At 45.7% G+C, this 17,633-nt stretch overlaps 1 protein-coding gene across 2 annotated transcripts in view; it reads right to left on the reverse strand.

Moving 5' to 3' along the window:
* LOC126544056 (E3 ubiquitin-protein ligase RNF31-like) overlaps positions 1-17,633 on the reverse strand; it is a 93,572-nt gene that overhangs the window by 36,018 nt on the left and 39,921 nt on the right. For both annotated transcript variants that reach the window (XM_055061629.2, XM_050191256.3), the window contains 6 exons: positions 15,487-15,519; positions 15,193-15,399; positions 13,918-14,064; positions 10,039-10,140; positions 7,485-7,574; positions 2,399-2,513 (listed from right to left, as the gene is read on the reverse strand). In XM_055061629.2, coding sequence (XP_054917604.2) covers positions 2,399-2,513; positions 7,485-7,574; positions 10,039-10,140; positions 13,918-14,064; positions 15,193-15,399; positions 15,487-15,519 — 694 coding nt within the window. The remainder of the gene's footprint in view (positions 1-2,398; positions 2,514-7,484; positions 7,575-10,038; positions 10,141-13,917; positions 14,065-15,192; positions 15,400-15,486; positions 15,520-17,633) is intronic.

Consider the following 17,633-nt stretch of genomic DNA (forward strand, 5'->3'; position numbering starts at 1 on the left):
AGAAATTTCCCGCCGAAGCGACGATCCATGCCTACCGTTGCTCCCGCTGATGAGGCTTTGCGGGGAATCATTAGAACCGTATAGCCGGCACGTTTTCGCCGGTATTTGAGCCCCCCACCCTGTAACAATTCTTCCGACATTCCTTGAAGCTTTGGCACTCCCACACATGCGAAGGGTGTTGCCTATTTTGCTCTGAAAACGTGAATAAGACATAAGCACTATCAACGCCATAACAAACTACGGCGTGCGGCTGGCTCCTCTCCCGTGTGTTCTGCGCAAAGCCGACACCAGTGGCGCGTCCATCGGCGCGCACTATGCGTATAGCTTACCTGTACTGGGTGGAACCGGTAAGACCAACCTACGTTCCCTCCAGTCTGTACAAGCTCAAGCTCTGCGAATTTGCCTTGATCTTCCCAGAAGTGCATCCACGACATCAACAATAGCCATCGCGCATGACCACACCATCAATACTTATGTTCAGGTCGACGCTTTAAGGATGCATATTAGGCACTTCGCCCGACTTCCATCGCATCATCTCGCCTCCCTTCCTGCCGCTAGACCTCGTCGTTCAGCGTTTAGCAAGATTATTGCCGCCAACCATGGAACTTTACCATCAAACTTCACGCCTGCAGCACGACCATCTCTACCGCTGTGGTGCCTCCATCCACTCCAGGCTCTTCTTGTTATTCCCGATATCAAAAAGAAAAAGGAGATGTCAACTCTCGTCCTCAAACAAACCGTGCTTTCATTCCTAGATGACAAGCACAAAGGACGCTTCCACGTTTTCGCGGACGGTTCTGTCTCCCCTAAAAGTTCAGCTGGAGCAGTGGTGATTCCCGCAGAGTCTGTCACCCTCAAGTTCAAGACATCTCACATTACATCATCGACGGCTGCAGAACTCGCAGCTATCCGTGCTGCTCTGGAGTTCATTCACAAATCATCACATTCATGGTCCATCCTATGTGACTCAAAGGCAGCTCTCCAGTGTCTGATGTCCCCTTTCAACCACGGACCAAATGTGCGATTAGTCGCAAACATCCGACTACTCCACCATCACGCAATCAACAAGGGGCACAACATCATCTACCAGTGGATACCGGGTCACTGCGGAATTTCGGAAAATCACAGTGCGGATGACGCCGCCCGATCGGCCCACGATGGTGCCCATGTTATACCAATACCACTGTCCCGAACAGATGCAGCCACAAGTCTTCGCTCCCTCGCCCGCGAGCTTACGCAGAATCTGTGGAACACCAGTGAATTCACGAACGCACGTCTCCATAGATTGGATCCACGTCTGCAACTCCGTCTACCACCATGGTTACCACGAGCGAAAGCAACACTTCTGTGCCGCCTGTGGCTCGGCGTGGCATTCACGAACTCCTATTCATTCCTCATTGGAATGGCCGACAGCCCTACTTGTGACACCTGCGGCTGCGAGGAGACGATTGAGCACCTCCTTTGTGACTGTCCCCGTGACAAAGGGCCAAGAAAAGTGCTCGTGACCCCGCTCGAAAAACTGGACAATCGCCCCTTTACAGAGTAAAAAGCTCTAGGACACTGGTCCAGACGGGCTTCGGCACTCAAGGCCTTAAGGGCTTAGCTGAAGTTTGTAAGGACATGCGAATTGTGCAACCGCCTTTGAATGTTGTAGCACGTATCGCGTTACTGTGTGAATTTTCTGGTTTCCATTTTTTTTCCTCTTCTTTCTCCTGTTATTCCCTTTACCCCTTTCTCCAGCCCAGGGTAGCCAGCCGGTACTTACACTGGCTAACCTCCCTGTCTTTCCTCCCCTTTGTCTCCTCCTCCTCCTGGTTGTTACAGTCCGACTTTAGTGTTCGCTAAAGTTTGTTTGCTCGGTAAATCTTAATGCCTTGTCGGTTTTTCTTATTATTAAGAGAAACTATAGTAAGGGCGTACATAGTATTCAGTCTTCAGAATACTTAGTTGTTTTTTCTCGCACAAAGAACAGGTACTCCCTGTGGTGAACCTTTGTACTTTTGGTCTCTGCTCGCTTTTTTCTTTCTCAGACACATCTCGTTTTACCTTATGCTATTTCTTTTATTTTTACAATAAGATATGGCAGCTCTCTGATGTGTTTTAGGTGGCTAAAGAACCGCATGCGGCTCCATTTGAAGAATTTGATAAGGATCTAGCCAGTCTTGCTTCACGTTGTTACTTCACGCCGATAGCTTAGGGGAGGCAGGAAGAAACAAAGAGGGAAAAGCAGTTTAGCCAGTGTAAAGCTAGCGGGGCTATCATGTACCTGAGTAAAAGGTATAGGAGATTCAAGATGACAAGAAGCTTGAAGTAAATAAAAAAAGAAAGAAGGAGAAAAGGTTGCGCACACAACTCGATTCAGCAAAAAAACAACGTTCCTGTCAAAGTGAGTGCTTACGGATGGCAGTCTTGCTGATCAAGTCTTGCGATTGAAATTCAGGATCGTTCGGATCATTTTCGCTTTTCCACTTCTTGAAATCCTCGCACGATCTGTTCTCGTGCTCCTTGCGCCACTGAAAAATGTGGATGCGAATATGAATAGACGTCAGATTGGCAGGCGCTTCAATCTGTGTTCCTCTAATACGGACGAATATAGCAAATCAATCTTGATAAATAGTGGTCAAAATTTACTCTAAAGGAATGTTCGATGCCATGGCATCTGAGGGTATGTTCAGGCTATAGTCTAAGCAGACGAAAGTGCATGACTGTCGCAACGAATGCCGAGATGCGTCTCCCTTAGCATGTTGAGTGACGTCACTTTCTGCAAAAGTTACTATAGTTGGGATAACGCTTGAGCCTTGCCGTAAAGATAAATTCGCAGCAAGCAATTGCACGTTCTCTTGAGCCATATTCCGTTTCAGCGCTTGTTCTTGTCGTCTTGTATACGTCCCTGCCTTTTTCTTTTTTGCGTTGCCGCCTTTTCAAACATTCTCTTTCCTTTCATTTGTCTTAGCAGCAATATTTATGTTGTTTGCTCTACTTACTAGCTTATTGCAAAGTACTTCGCTGCCCCCATCGAGCTTTTACAAAGTTCACCTCGAGCCACAGTGTCCCCCTTTTTAATGTAAACTGTACCGTTGCGTTACAGAACGTTTTCAAAAGACCCTCTGCCATTTGGAGCGAAGACAATGCCACTGTGTTCCAGAACACGTAAAATTTGTAAGACTACTTACGCCCCAGATGCAGGTCAGCGTTATCCTTTCTGAAAATTAGCACCATTGTGAATGAAGTGGCGCATTGGCGAGTGTAGAAGTTGTTTTAAGAGAGTCCTCAAGGGTGGCAAGCTGTTATTTTTTTTTTTATCATATGCGGATCAAATTAAGGCGCTACCCAACGAAACGACTTCCTTTCAAGTCAAAGTTCCATCTTAAACTTTGAGGCAAAGAAGGTTTATGTGAGAGCCATATATTTCTGAAGTAAAAATAATGCTTGCTCAAAATGCGGTGCGCTATACCGCCAACGCAGCGCGACATAGAAGAACCTTGTGAAAAAAATCTGTGGTTTTGTGCGTCAAAGCCACGATATGATTATGATGCACACCGTAGTAGGGAATTCCGGATTGATTTTGACCACTTGAGGTTCTTTAACGTGTGGTAAATTTTACCACACGTTTAACGTTTAGTAAAATTGTTAGTTTAGGACTATGACTTAAAATAAAGGCTGTATAGAGACCTACACGTAAGATATGTCTATAAATACTTGTGCATCAATTCGAAACTAATTATTAAGATAAGTATAAGGCCTTAAATGCATTGGTTACAGGCACACATGGTAAATTATTGTGGATTGTCCGAGTCCCTAGCTGTACAATTCTTGCTTACGCAAGAAGAGCGAGAGCTCAGACATACTTTTGTGCATCAGACCATATCTCACCTGTGAGGCACAATCTGATGGTTAGGATGATATGAGATGATGTCTAGAAAGTTAACTTGTGCAAGATAATGAAGCACTCTTTTAAAGTTAGAAAGTGCATCCTCTGATAAGAACATTGAGGGATGGGGGGGGGGGGTGGGGGTGGGGGGTTATATGGTGTGAGTAAAGTTCCCTAAAATGAGCCACTCGCTCTCGGTGAACTTGAGTACATTGAATGAGGCCATGTAGGACGGTTAAGTTCCCACCGCAGCGTGTGCACGTCGGTGGGTCAGTTGCAGTCAAGAGGTGTTTGTGTGTGCCATAAGTGTGTCCTATTCTGAGTCGTGCCAGGGTGACTTCGGTGTGTCTATCAAGCTTCAATGGAAAATATTTGGTTAACTTCGGTTTAAGCAGGTGCAGCTTATTTCCAACTTGCTTGTCCCATTCAGCTTGCCAATGATTACGGAGGGCCTTTCGTACCGCAGGTTTCATGTCTACACCAGGTACCCAGCTTACATCAATTGTATCCCGATGAGCCACTTGTCCAGCATTTTTATCCGCCATTTGATTGCCTGCGATCCCAGATTGGCCTGGCACCCAGCATACAACAAGAGCAAGATGTTTTTTATACGCTACTTGAATGAGTTGAAGGAGCTTGTTTAATACAGGGTTTCGGCTTGCTTTGCCACAGGACAGGGCAGTGACAACGCTTAAAGAATCTGTGTATATTATAGACTTTTTTTTATATTGCGCTGTACTATATACTCAACAGTGATCAGAATACCGTACGCTTCCGCTGTAAAGAGGCTGCTATGTTTATGCAAAGTTTTAGAGTTGGAGAAGTTTGGGCCATGGGCTGCACATGATACTGAATTTGCAGACTTCAAAGCATCAGTGAAAAATGCAATAGATCTTTACTTGTCTTCAAGAGCCATGAAATGTTGCTGGATGAGGGCACTTGGACAACTCTTTTTGTTAAGCTCTGTAAAGGACAAGTCACAGGTGACTGGACATTGCTCCCAAGGTGGGATGGGTTCAGCATAGTCACTTTCCTGCAGATCTGTGAAAACGATTGAAAGTTTTTCCGCAACAGACTTTACTGCTAATGGGAACGGTGGGGCGTGAGAAGGCCGGTTGAAATACAACTGGTTTGTGGACTGATCATTTATGAGTGCTTTGCATGGATGTTGTTTCAGCGACATCGTTCTTATTGCATAGGTGACTCCGAGATATGTGTGCTGATAATCCAGTGGCCACTGATCCGACTCTGCATAGAGACTTTGGACAGGGCTCGTACGAAAGGCACCAAGTGCTAGGCGGATACCTAAGTGATAGATAGGATTGAGTAGCTTAAGTGCTGTCTTTGAAGCAGACTGGTAAACAATACATTCATAGTCCAATCGTGACAACACAAGGCTTTTAAAAAGAGATAGGAGACAATGCCTATCTGTTCCCCACGACTGGTGAGATAAAATCTTTAAAAGGTTCATAGTTTTAAGGCGTTTCAGCTTCAACTGTTTTATATGCTGCATGGAGGTTAGCTTACTATCGAAGATTACGCCCAGAAATTTTTGTTCTTTTCTAATTACCAGGGTTCTCCCATTCATCGTAATGCATCGGTCAGGACATACCCCTCTTCGTCTGGAAAACAGCACACAGGTAGTCTTCTCTGCACTGAATCTAAACCCGTTTTCGTCTGCCCATTACGCGAGCCGATTAACACTTAACTCTATCTGGCGTTCACATATGGACAGATTGCAAGATTTAAAACTGACTTGGATGTCGTCCACATAGACAGAATAAAAGACCATGGATGGTATAGCAAGCGAAGAGAGTTCATTTTAATTAGGAAAAGTGTGCAACTTAGCACTCCTCCCTGTGGTATGCCGTTTTCTTGAACAAAAGTGAGCGATAGTACATTGTCAATTCTTACGCGGAACTTCCTTTCAGATAGGTAATTTCGTAAGATGTTCAGCATATAACCACAAATTCCATAGGACGACAGGTCTTGCAGAATACCGTATCGCCAGGCAGTATCATATGCCTTCTCAAGATCAAAGAATACAGATAGAGAGTATTGACTGTGTGCAAATGCATCACGTATATACGACTCAAGGAGAACAAGATTATCGGTTGTAGACCTTGCTCTTCGGAAGCCAGATTGGTGAGGGTCCAAAAAAAATTTAATTAAATTATGGGGTTTTACGTGCCAAAACCACTTTCCGATTATGAGGCACGCCGTAGTGGAGGACTCCGGAAATTTTGACCACCCGGGGTTCTTTAACGTGCACCTAAATCTAAGCACCACGGGTGTTTTCGCATTTCGCCCCCATCGAAATGCGGCCGCCGTGGCCGGGATTCGGTCCCGCGACCTCGTGCTCAGCAGCCCAACACCATAGCCACTCAGCAACCACGGCGGGTAGGTGGTGAGGGTCCAAGATACTACTATATTCCAAAAAGAACACAAGGAGACTTATTCATTTTTTCAAATACTTTAAGTAAACGGCTAGTGAGTGCAATTGGTCTGCAATTGAATAATATTAAGCAGTGAGCTTGAGTATAGCAGACAAGAAAAAAATTATATTTATACACTGTCTATGACAAGAATTTTCATTGAGCATAACGAAACACAGAAACACAGCAATGCGTGTGAACAAAATGGCACAAAAATATTGCACATGCACAAACACAAGCAATAACAGTAAAAAAAGAAGTAAATACGCCTTCACACCCAGATATGCCTTAGCAGCCTCTTCACCTTTTATTTAGTTTTTGTACAGAAGGTGTTGGAGGGTAATTTATTGAAGTTATAACATAATTAGTGCGTGCTCTAGTGTCGTACCATTTGGAACAACGTGGCCTCCAAAAGCGGTCTTTGGGCTTTACAGCGGGAAGAAACGCACGGAACTAGGAATTCACTACACCAGAAATGTTTTAAAACAGCCGTTTACATCGAAATATCATTTAAATTGGGCATCGAAAGTATTTTGAAAACGGTCTGCGTCAGCATTCAGGCTCAGATGTTAAGAGGGAGCGCAGTATAGTATTTATTCTGTTGAGCCAGCGAACACCACAGTGCCCGTAAAGAGTTATTCCATGTCGCAGCAGACCGTAGCCTAAAGCGTGTGTTACCATTTTTCTTACCAATAATGGCATGTAATATATTGTATTGTACATTAGACAAGGCGCGAAGTTTTTTGCAAACGTAAGCAAGGTGGGTATTCCAAGGAAGGTCGCTGCCAAGATATAAACCCAGATACCTTTATGCAACCAATGCAATATCCTATGATGCAATAAAGAAATGCCTATAACGCACTTATCCTATAATGCAATAAAGAAATGCCTGACCGACGACGGGATCGAACCTGTCTTGCAACACACCAGCCTCATACTCGTAATCATTAGGTCACGATCGCACGCGTGCTCCGCTCGTGTCAAAGTCTGCGTCTGAAACGTCTGGCTGTGAGCGTCACGCATTCACGTTTCCCGCATTCTTTCCTCGGGACAGCGAGCGCTTTGAGACCCTGTATGAGACTGCACTACCTACGGGGTCGGCCCATATTTTCTGTTACGCACCTCCAATGTGGGTGAAGTCCGCCTGTAATGATATAACATTAAAATGTAGCACTCACTGTGCACCCGCATTTCGCACATGCAAGTGTTTTGCAGTAAGGGCAGTGCATCTTCCTCAGGTCTCTCGGGACGCTGAAGCTGGCTCCACACTGGATTTATGAGATTATGCAAAGAAAGAAAGAAAGAAAGAAAGAAAGAAAAATTAGCGTCGAAACAAACCTTCCCGCAAACAAAGTAAAATAAAGTTGATGAAATCAGAAATGGTTCTTTGAATACAACTTGTACGCTTCCCATGTCAAGGCTTCTATTTATTCGCGTCCCCACTTGTAAATGCGCACGCCGGTTCAATTTTAAAGTCTCCGGTATTACCAGGACCCTGTTCTGTCGCATTTAGTGTTACAGGGGCTCGCATACCATGACCACTTTATCTCAAGATCAGATGTCACAAGCCATGATAGAGCAAAGCAGCTTACGAGCGCCACAACAGTGGGGGAGGGGGTATTCTGTAAGTGTCCACCTGGTGGACATGTCCATTTCGTCTGCTGCTCATGTTCTGATTGGCCGGGTGTGCCAGTCTCCTCCTGACGCGTGCCCCCGCTCAGCCAATCAGAACTTGAGCAGCAGACAAAATGGACGTGTCCACTAGGTGGAGACTTACAGAATACCCCCAGGTTTCCGTAGTTAGACATGACATGCAAAATTATTGAAGGAGAGCCTGTCTTCTCTTTTTCTCAGAGAGAAACAAGGCATTTCTGAGTAAAGGATACACACTGTTGAAAGAGTTCCGCCTCCTACACCATTCAGCGGCAAATACGAAGAAGTTTTCATCCCCAGGAAAGAGCATCATGTGAAAAATAAAGAAATATAGCGAGCATTAAAGAAAACCTATATACTGTTTCTGTTCTCTGATTCGCGCTTTCACTCACAATGTAAAGGATAAAGGACAGTCGAGAGGGTTAATCAGGATTGAGAGTAGGCTACGTTTAAATGATTCTAACACGAGCTGATCGAGTCAGAAATCGGGCTAGCTGAGCCCGATGTGACCGCGTCTACATGAACTCGCATCTGACGCGTCTGGAAAATGGCGGCACGCAGTGTCGAGAGAAGGCATCGGGTTCGAAACAAGCTTCTCGTTCCCGTAGCCGTCTGGAACAGCTCTATTTCATGGCGCTCATTGTTAGAATGACGCTGCACTGCAGATTGGTTGTCTTTGCCTTGTCCTGATACCGTTCCCACTGCCAGTGCATAAAACGCTGACGTCACAGGGGTCCCGTGCAAGTCTCAGCGCTAGCCGTCGTGACCCGTCCGCATTTACATGCAAGCTGCAAGCGGGTTGGGCTGTGTCAACGTAACCCATGCAGTCGGGCTGAATCAGCCCGACTAGACGCTCGTTTAGCCTGACCCGACAAGCGTTTTATGTAAAACCCACCCCTTATGTAACACTCCAACAGGGGTCTTTAAGGAAAATAAAGTGTTGATTTTTACATAAACTCGACAGGCCAATTCCACCCCGGAAAGCCGACTCGACCCATTTCTTACGGGTTCATGTAAACACCCTGATAGTGGGTCCTACGCCGGCGGAAAGGAAAGGCAAATGAGAAGACAACCGAGATGGCTGTCACGCCACACTCCAAAAACAGTTACACCCTTCGGGATGTATATTTGCCACACAACGATGGTCGTCATCTGTCTCGCTTGCGTTTCCTTTCTTGAAAACGCTGCGCTCGTTATTTTCCTGTCAAGAATGCTCCGTCATGCTGATAACGCGCATGCCGTTCGTGACTTGGAAGTACCGGGCTCGTAGCGTTAAAGAAAGGAAATTCGTGCAAGACAGGCGACGATTACCGTTGTGTGGCAAATATACACTCCAAAGGGTGCAACTGTTTTTAGAGTGCACTTCCATTCGCGCTACGCTCTTAAAAAAGTTTACACCCTTTGGGGCTTATTTTGTCCCACATCACAAGAATGTTGTGTCACGTTGATAACGCACGAAGCCGTTCTTGACTTGGAAGTGCCGGGCTCGCAGCGTTAAAGAAAGAAATCTGGGCAATACACATGATGATCATTTTGGGACAAGATATGCCCCAAAGGGTGTAGTTTTTTTTTAAATGCGCCACTTAAGAAGGAATACACTTTAAAAAGTTTGCACCCTGTGGGTCGTATATTGTCCCACAACGATAATCGTCATCTGTCTTGCCCGCATTTCCTTTCTTCAGCGCTGCGAGCTCGATACTTCCAAGTAACGAACGGCTTGCGCGTTATCAGCGTGACAAGGCATGCATTCTCGACAGGAAAGTAGCGAGCGCTGAGTTTTCAAGAAAGCAAACGCAAGCAAGGTAGATGACGATTATCGTTGTGGAACAAGCCCCAAAGGGTGTAAACATTAAGAGTGTGGGCGTTGGCGAACGCAAGAGTTGAGCCACGGGCGGCAAAGTAAGGCCAGAATGTTTTTTGTTACACGATGTGAACCAGGAAAGATATGCAATCAAAGCTGTTGCCCAAATTGCATAGTTGGACTGAAGAGTAAAGAATAGCTAGAGAGACTGGCCCAGTCACTTCTAACAACAATGACGATGATGAAAACGGGGAAAAACGGAAAAAATTAAAACAAACCTTTTTGTTTGCGCAGTACTTGAGCTCTTGTTCACGTTCCAAGCTATGGTGAAGCAAGGACTCGTCAAACGAACCGTAATCTTTCCCGAAGATGCGTTTCAGCTGTTGAAAAAAGACAAGTCAGTTCCTTTACCATCTTCAAGTTACACCTGTTATTCAGGCGAGTTTTATCTGCGGAAGTATTGTCGGTGATCTGTTGAGAAGCAAGTGCGACCAGAAAATGTTTTTCGCAATCAGAATCTGACCCGTGTTAACACTTGTTAGGCATCCTGCGTAGTTTATGCACGCCAAAAATATCACACCCTCGTGGGTATGTATAATGAGAACACCCTTTCTACACTTACTTTTCGAAAATGCTACAATGAGTGCACTCTTTAGCAAAATACGATTACTGCACCCTTACATACATACACTCTTAAAACAGTTGCACCCTTTGGGGTGTTAAACAGTTGCACCCCCCCCCACCCCGGTCTGTCAACGCACGCGGGTTAGCCGGCGTGTCAAGGGCGTCTGACACGCCGGCTGGAAAACAAAAAAGGAATGGAAAGGGGAAAAAAGGGGGGGGGGGATACGCCAAGAAATCATACTAAGTGTTGTTGCCTATAGCTTGAAGTTTAGCATAGCGAATAGATTCTAAAGCTCCCTTTGAAGCGTTTATGCCTATTGGTTGCAATGTCTTGAACTTATGGATAAGGTATGATTATTTTCTTTCTCGTTCAGAACGGAAATTTGACTAAGATGTAGAGTTTAAGTTCATCAAAGTTATGACCTGGTTGGTTGAAATGCTCGGCGACGGCTTTGGGAAGCTTTTTAGCTGTGTCCGCGCGATGTCCGTTTGATCTGACGTTCATTGATTGCCCTGTTTCACCGATATATTGTTTCTTACAGAAGGAACATTCAAGCATATAAATCACATCCGAACTTGTACAAGTGAAGCTAGATTTGACTTCATGTGTATAACTATTTGCGGTTCTTTTAATTTTAATGTCACTTTGAAGGTGCCTGCAGGTTTTGTATCTAGGGCGACAACAAGCTTTTATTACTGGGGAGTGCTGTTGGCTGACTTTTCCGTGCACTAACATGTTTTTAAGGTTCCTGTTTCGGCGATAGGTAACCCTAGGTACATCCGGGAACGCTTTTCGCAGACGCTCGTTACTTGATAATATTGGGTGGTATTTTCTTAGGATGCTGTTTATGTTTGGGAGTGCATTAGAATATTTTGTTATAAAGGCCGGCGATCTGTCAGATTCTAGTGTGGGCTGTCTCTTCGCCAATTCCGACTGTCTCTCCAATCTTGACGCGGCATCATAAGCTCTATCGAGAGCAACTCGGGGATAGTTCCTTTCTGCTTGCGTTGTTTTAAGGTCATTTAGGTGGTGGATATAATCGTGGTCTTCGCTGCAGATTCTTCTTATACGTTTCGCTTGTCAGACAAAAATTCCTTGCTTGCAATGTCGCGGGTGATGACTGTTGTAGTTTAAATATTGCTGGCTATCTGTAGGCTTCCGGTAAAGTGTCGTTTTCAGTTTTCCGTTTTTTATGCAGACCGTCGTGTCCAGGAAGTTGATCTGACTAGGAGAGTGGTGAGCAGTAAATTTAATACTCGGGTGAAAGCAATTTAAATGGCTAATTAAGTCGGTTAAGGCGCTTGTGCCGTGTTCCCATATTATAAGTATGTCGTCAATGTAACGAAGATAGGTGTGGGGTTTTAAAGGGTAGGATTTCAGCAGGTCTGCTTCAAGCTGTCCCATGTAAATGCTCGCATACGTGGGAGCGAATGGCGTACCCATGCTAGTGCCGAAAATTTGCAGGTAGTGTATAGAATCGAATTCGAAATAGTTGAGCGTGAGAAGTAACCCAAGGAGCGGTAAGTAAGCTTCAGGAGCGTGCGCTTGGGGATTGATTGCGAGGGATATAGAAACGGCTTCGATTCCTTCACTCATGGGAATGTTGGTGTAAAGGGCAGAAACATCCAAAGTGACTAGAATAGCGCGGTCGGAAAGGATTTGGTTGGCGCTGATGCCGTCGATAATTCGAAGGAAGTGCGGCGTGTCTTGAACGAAAGATGGAAGGATGGTGGGTATGTTTGACAGGTGGTGATTTAAGAATTTAGATAGTGACTCAGTAGGTGTGTTATTAGACACAATAGGCCGACCTGGGATTTCTGCTGTAAATATTTCTTCGACCGGAACTTCATGTATTTTAGGAAGAAGATAAAAGCGGCCTGCTGTCTTGTTCTTGGGCATCATGAAGCGATATTCAGATTGCGTGATTACTTCCCTGGACAGGAGCTCCGCTATTGTGTTTATCACAATATTGCTGTAATCTGAAGTTGGGTTAGAGTCAAGTTTTCTGTAATGGGTGTGGTTGCTCAGTTGTTTAGAGGCCTCATTCTTGTAGTTTTCTATCGGCCAGATTACGATACTGCCGCCTTTGTCTGCTGGTTTTATTACAATATCATTCCTTTTCGCAAGTTCTTTAAGGATTTGGTGTTGAGCGGGGGTCAAATTTTTGCGTTTCCGGCAATGCCGCGTTGACTCTAGAATTTCCTTTGATATCAGTTTTATGTATAAATCGAGGTCTGGGCACTGTTCGGTTTCCGGTGTCCACGTGCAAGGTGGTCTAAGAGAGTATCTTCTTTTCTTACATCTGGTCTATCGAAAAAGAACTCCTTGACGCGCATGCGTCGTGAAAACTCTGTTATATCTTTGTGGAGTTCGTATTCGTTTAGAATTCATTGAGTATGTGTGTTTACTCAGGAACTGGTGCCTCTGCAAAGAAAAATCGCGGCCCTCACGCAGCAGATCGAATCATTCGGAACAATCCTCACTTTCGCCGACCCCCATCCCTCGGGACAGCCTTCAATGTTGCTAAGCCTCATAGTTGAACATGGACGAATATACGATAATATCGAATATTGAATTCTTAAATGAAATACTAATCAAATGGCAAGGACTATTTGATTCGCATTAAATCTAATTAAATGTAAGTGCCCTAAATTGACGCATTTTTACGGTGCATTGCCATTTGCACAATAAACGTTAAAATTGCGCGGAAATATAAAGCGTTGCGCTTAGCGTCGGGCGCGCGAAAGAAGTTTAGTGCAGGCATGTGCGTCGCAAATTTTTGCTTAAATAGAAATTAGCGAGCATCCCACCTCCTTGCTGATGTCGACATACACATGCACTTTCTAAAGCTTGAAATTTAAGAGAAACTGACTTAAATTTGTTACGAGTAATACAAAGCGATCTTGTTTTTGTTTTGTTTTTTTATTTTATTTTTATAGGCGAACAATGTACGTGGGACGTCAGAGCACTCGTCCTTTCCGTCCTTTCGCGCGAATCCGGCGTGCCACGTCTCATATACGACGTTGTATGTGGTATCCGTGCCCTTTTTATACCGTTTAATTCGTCAATAAGATAAAGCGCATCCCTTTCAAATAAACATTATTCATTACCTTTCGTGCCCCTACCTCGTACGCTGATCGGCGCTAAACAGAGGCATGGTTAGACGTAAAACATTTCAACAAATGTAGAGGGCAACGCAAGGGACCTCATGAAAAATAAAATTCGAAGTGAAAGGAGGCAGTCCCTAACATTCTCCTGAAAGCTTTCTTATTTGTCTCGCAGCACACAAACGTGCGAACTTCTTGCTTAGCTGGTTGCGCATGGGTTGCACATGGAAGCACATACTGAAGATGAGGCAGAATGTAATGCACTCGTTTCACTTGTTCGCCGTCATCGCTGTGCACACGTAAAATGTAACAGCAGAATTGTTAATGTGTACACACAATTTTGAGCGGCCAAAAAGAAAGAAAGAAAGAAAGAAAGAAAGAAAACCGCCCCACGGTCAAAGTGCGTGTTTTGTGTACGTACTTACCAACTCAACATTGATGGATTGCGGAACCTCCATCATGCATTCCACGCATGTCAGTTTTCCTTTATATGATTCTTTGTCAAAATGGGTCTTCAAGCAAACCGCACAGGCAGCGTGCCCGCACGGTTTCAATCTGTTTTTAGACAAGTCCTGAAAGTAGGGCGACAGTGTGAGCCAGGATGTACCACCGGAAAGCACCTAAGACTCGTACAGATATCGCTGCACGGGTAACCACGGCCGATTGTCAGGCACGAAAAACTGTTCCTAAAGATTGCGAAGACCACAATGAACGATGATCGCCAGCTTTCGCAGATGTCTTACACAGCTGCGAGGGCAGCGACGAAAAGCTGGAGCGCGTTTGTGATATATTAATTATTATACACGCCAGACCACAGGACGGAGGAATTACATAGCCACGCGTACGTACTCGGCTGAAAACAGCCAAAGATGACGCGGGCCCCACACAAACTGCTGATTAGCGCAGTTTCAAGGGGTACCAGACAACTTCACACATACAGTGGAATCTCGTTGATACAACCTTCAAGAGAACCGAAAAATAAAATGTATCATCCGAAACTCGTATTATCCAAAGAAAGTTGCATAAAGTGCTGAAATAGACGTACTCGGTGCCAAACTCAACAGCAAAGGTCCGTGTGGCGTCGAGTGAACCGCAGCCGACGCATATTTTATTCAGCAAAGTTGAACTAGCTAGTCGGTCTGCTGAACTATCTGCATTTCAGTGTCAGTAAAAAAAAAGTTCTTCTGGAAGTTAAATTAACAAGTCGCCATTTGCTCACTCAACTGAGCAGCGGCGAATCGCGAGTCGGTGTGACCGCACTGCCGCTGAAGCATTTTACCGCCATCGGCGCGCCACGTGCGTTTTTCCTCCAGTGTGGCTGGCGCTTAACAAGTTCGTGGGTCAATGGAATGTCATTTAAGCGAGGACACTGAAATTTAAAGCTATTACTTTTAGAAGGGCCAGTAAAAGCTCACTTCTAGAGTCGCATTACCCAATTTCAGGTGAAAACGAGATCACAATACCCGTATGCAAATACATTGCTCCTATGGGGCGTTGGCCGGCGAAAGATAAACCTATTATCCCCAAAAAAGCGCATTATGCAGAATCGCATCAATAAGGTTCCACTGTTTACGTGGGTTGCGAAAGAAGCGGAATATTAAACGATGCGGCAGACAGTCAGCACTGGCACGATGGCTTAGCAAAAGAAAGCCGCAACTCCCGTCGTCGCAAGGTTTTACGAAAACAAGACAAACTCTTACACTCTCCGGAAAGCTGACAGCGCACACCGTGCAGTCAATGAAAACAGCAGTCTTGAGGAATGACAACGCGTGAGTGATCGACTTCTGCTTGCTGGCAGCGGACAGCGCTTTGTCTTCATCCCAGCCCATTTTCATCAGTAGAACTGCCAAGATGCCGACGTCAATGCAGCGCACTTTTCCATCGTTGGTGAACTTTCGAGCATTTTCCTGCAAGAATATTTGATATATAATTACGCTTAGTCGCGCTTAACGCCACAAAATAAGTACAAAGCAACGACTTTTTTTTTCTCTCACCGTAATTAGTCCCGCCATGCGTTTCATTTGTGCCTGCAAGAAGAAAAAGCACACTTTTGCTATCAAATCGGCACTACGTTATAGATCGCGCGTCAAAAGAACGAAATATAACAAGTACGGACAAGTTCGCGAAGCAGCTTCCTTGTTAGAGAAGGAAATGCACCTGGCTTCTTAAATGGCTTGAGGTTTTATGTAAAAGAATCTAACAGCGCAAAGAGACGAGTGAACAAGCTGCACGAACAGAGCCGAGCGTGGCGGCCAACGTGCTTCCTGATCCTCGGTTTGAAAGACAACACTTAATTGTGAGTTGCGGCAGCTACGCAAACAAGGGGCCGCGCATACCGGTACTTCGAACCTCACAGACACTCTGCACCGCAGCGCCCTGTGGGCGCGTCGTATATCGCAAATCGACAGTAGTGCCAGAAGCATTCTATTGGATGCATGCCGTTGAAATTCGTACTTCTATAGAGAAACGCGTCCAAGATGATGATGATGAAAAACTTTATTTATCCCTCTTTAAAGGGAAGGGGGCAATGGAATAGAAGGTGGGGGGAGGAACTACTTGAAATAGGCCTCCTTTATCCTCTCAGCCCACTCCAGGATGGCCTCCTGAAGATCGGGCCTGGAGCTGCGCAAGGCAGCCTCCCACTGCTCCTCACTAGATATTAATTGCTTGAGGAAAGGGGGAAGGGAGTGCTTAGGGCACCCCCACATGATGTGATTTAAGTCTGCTCTGGGAGAGACACAGAATAAACAAGAGGGAGAAAGGTAAATGGCGGGATGAATGCGGTGGATGAGGTAAGGGAACGGAAAGGTGCGAGTCTGCAGCTGTCGCCACAGAACTTCACATCTACGCGGGGATTTGCCCATGAGTGGCGAAAAGGTTAAGCGGTCTAATCGGTAGTGTGTGCAGATGTCGTGGTAAGTAATAAGTCGATCCCGCGCTGTAAACGGCGCCTCCTCCGTGGCGAGGTCCGACACATCTGATGCCTGAGCCCGGACTGTAAATCCTCGGGTACTGGCATGAGCCGCCTCGCTTCCGGCAAGGCCCGCATGCGCGGGAGTCCAGATTAATGCCACAGTTTGATGGAAAGGATGGGCCAAGAGGCGAGAAAAAGCTGGCTTAGAGACCCTACCCGCTCCGAAGTTATGTATGGCTGATTTGGAGTCGCTAACGATAACTGATGAATTTGGAATTGTGAGGGCCAGGGCTATGGCCGCTTTCTCCGCTTCCTCCGAGGAAGAGCCAGGAATGGAGGCGGCCGCAGCGACCTGGCCGTGAGAGTTAATGACTGATATTGCGTAATGATTTCTGTTCCCATATTCGGCGGCATCAACATAGAGCACGTCTTTAGAGGTGGAGAATTGTTTTTGAAGAGCTTTTGCTCGCTGCCTCCTGCGCTGTTTGTGTTGCACAGGGTGCATGTTTTTAGGAAGTGGGGGGATGCAGAGGTTCTCGTGTATGTGATGTGGAATGGTGTATTTAGTCTTGACGATGGGTGCCGGAGTGATAGAGTCTGTAGAATGTGTCGACCTGTTGCGGTGTTAGAAAGTCTGCTATATTGGGATGTGAGGTGGGCTTCTGTGAGTTCAGTAAGTGTGTTGAAAGTTCCAGTAAGCATTAGCCTTTCAGTGGAGGTACGTATGGGGACCCCGAGAGCGAATTTATATATTTTGCGTAAAAGAGTGTCGATCTTATCTGATTCTGATTTAAGGAAATGTAGATATGGTGTTGCGAATGTAATCTTACTGATAACGAAGGCCTGAATCGAGCGGAGAAGTTCGGCCTCCTTTAGTCCGCCATGTTTATTGGAGACTCGCCCTAGGAGACGCAGGGTGTGATCGACTGTGGTGTGGAGTGTATGTAGGGTATATGTGTTGAGCCGGTTGCTTTGAATGTGTAAACCGAGCACCCGGAGCCTGTCCACTCTAGTAACGGGGATGTGGTTTAGGATTACCTCTATACTAGACATGTGTTTTCCGGCCCCCCGGTGGGATGGCAGAAGTAGTAGCTCGGATTTTTGAGGGAAGCATGTGAGATTCATAGCCCGGCATGAGCCACGACGGCGTCTGCTGCGGCCTGTAGAGTGTCTTGAATCTCTCCATCGGAGCCGCCAGTCGTCCGAAGAGTGATGTCATCGGCGTAG

The sequence above is a fragment of the Dermacentor andersoni genome, chromosome 1 (assembly GCF_023375885.2).
Source record: "Dermacentor andersoni chromosome 1, qqDerAnde1_hic_scaffold, whole genome shotgun sequence".
Lineage (NCBI taxonomy): Eukaryota > Metazoa > Arthropoda > Arachnida > Ixodida > Ixodidae > Dermacentor > Dermacentor andersoni.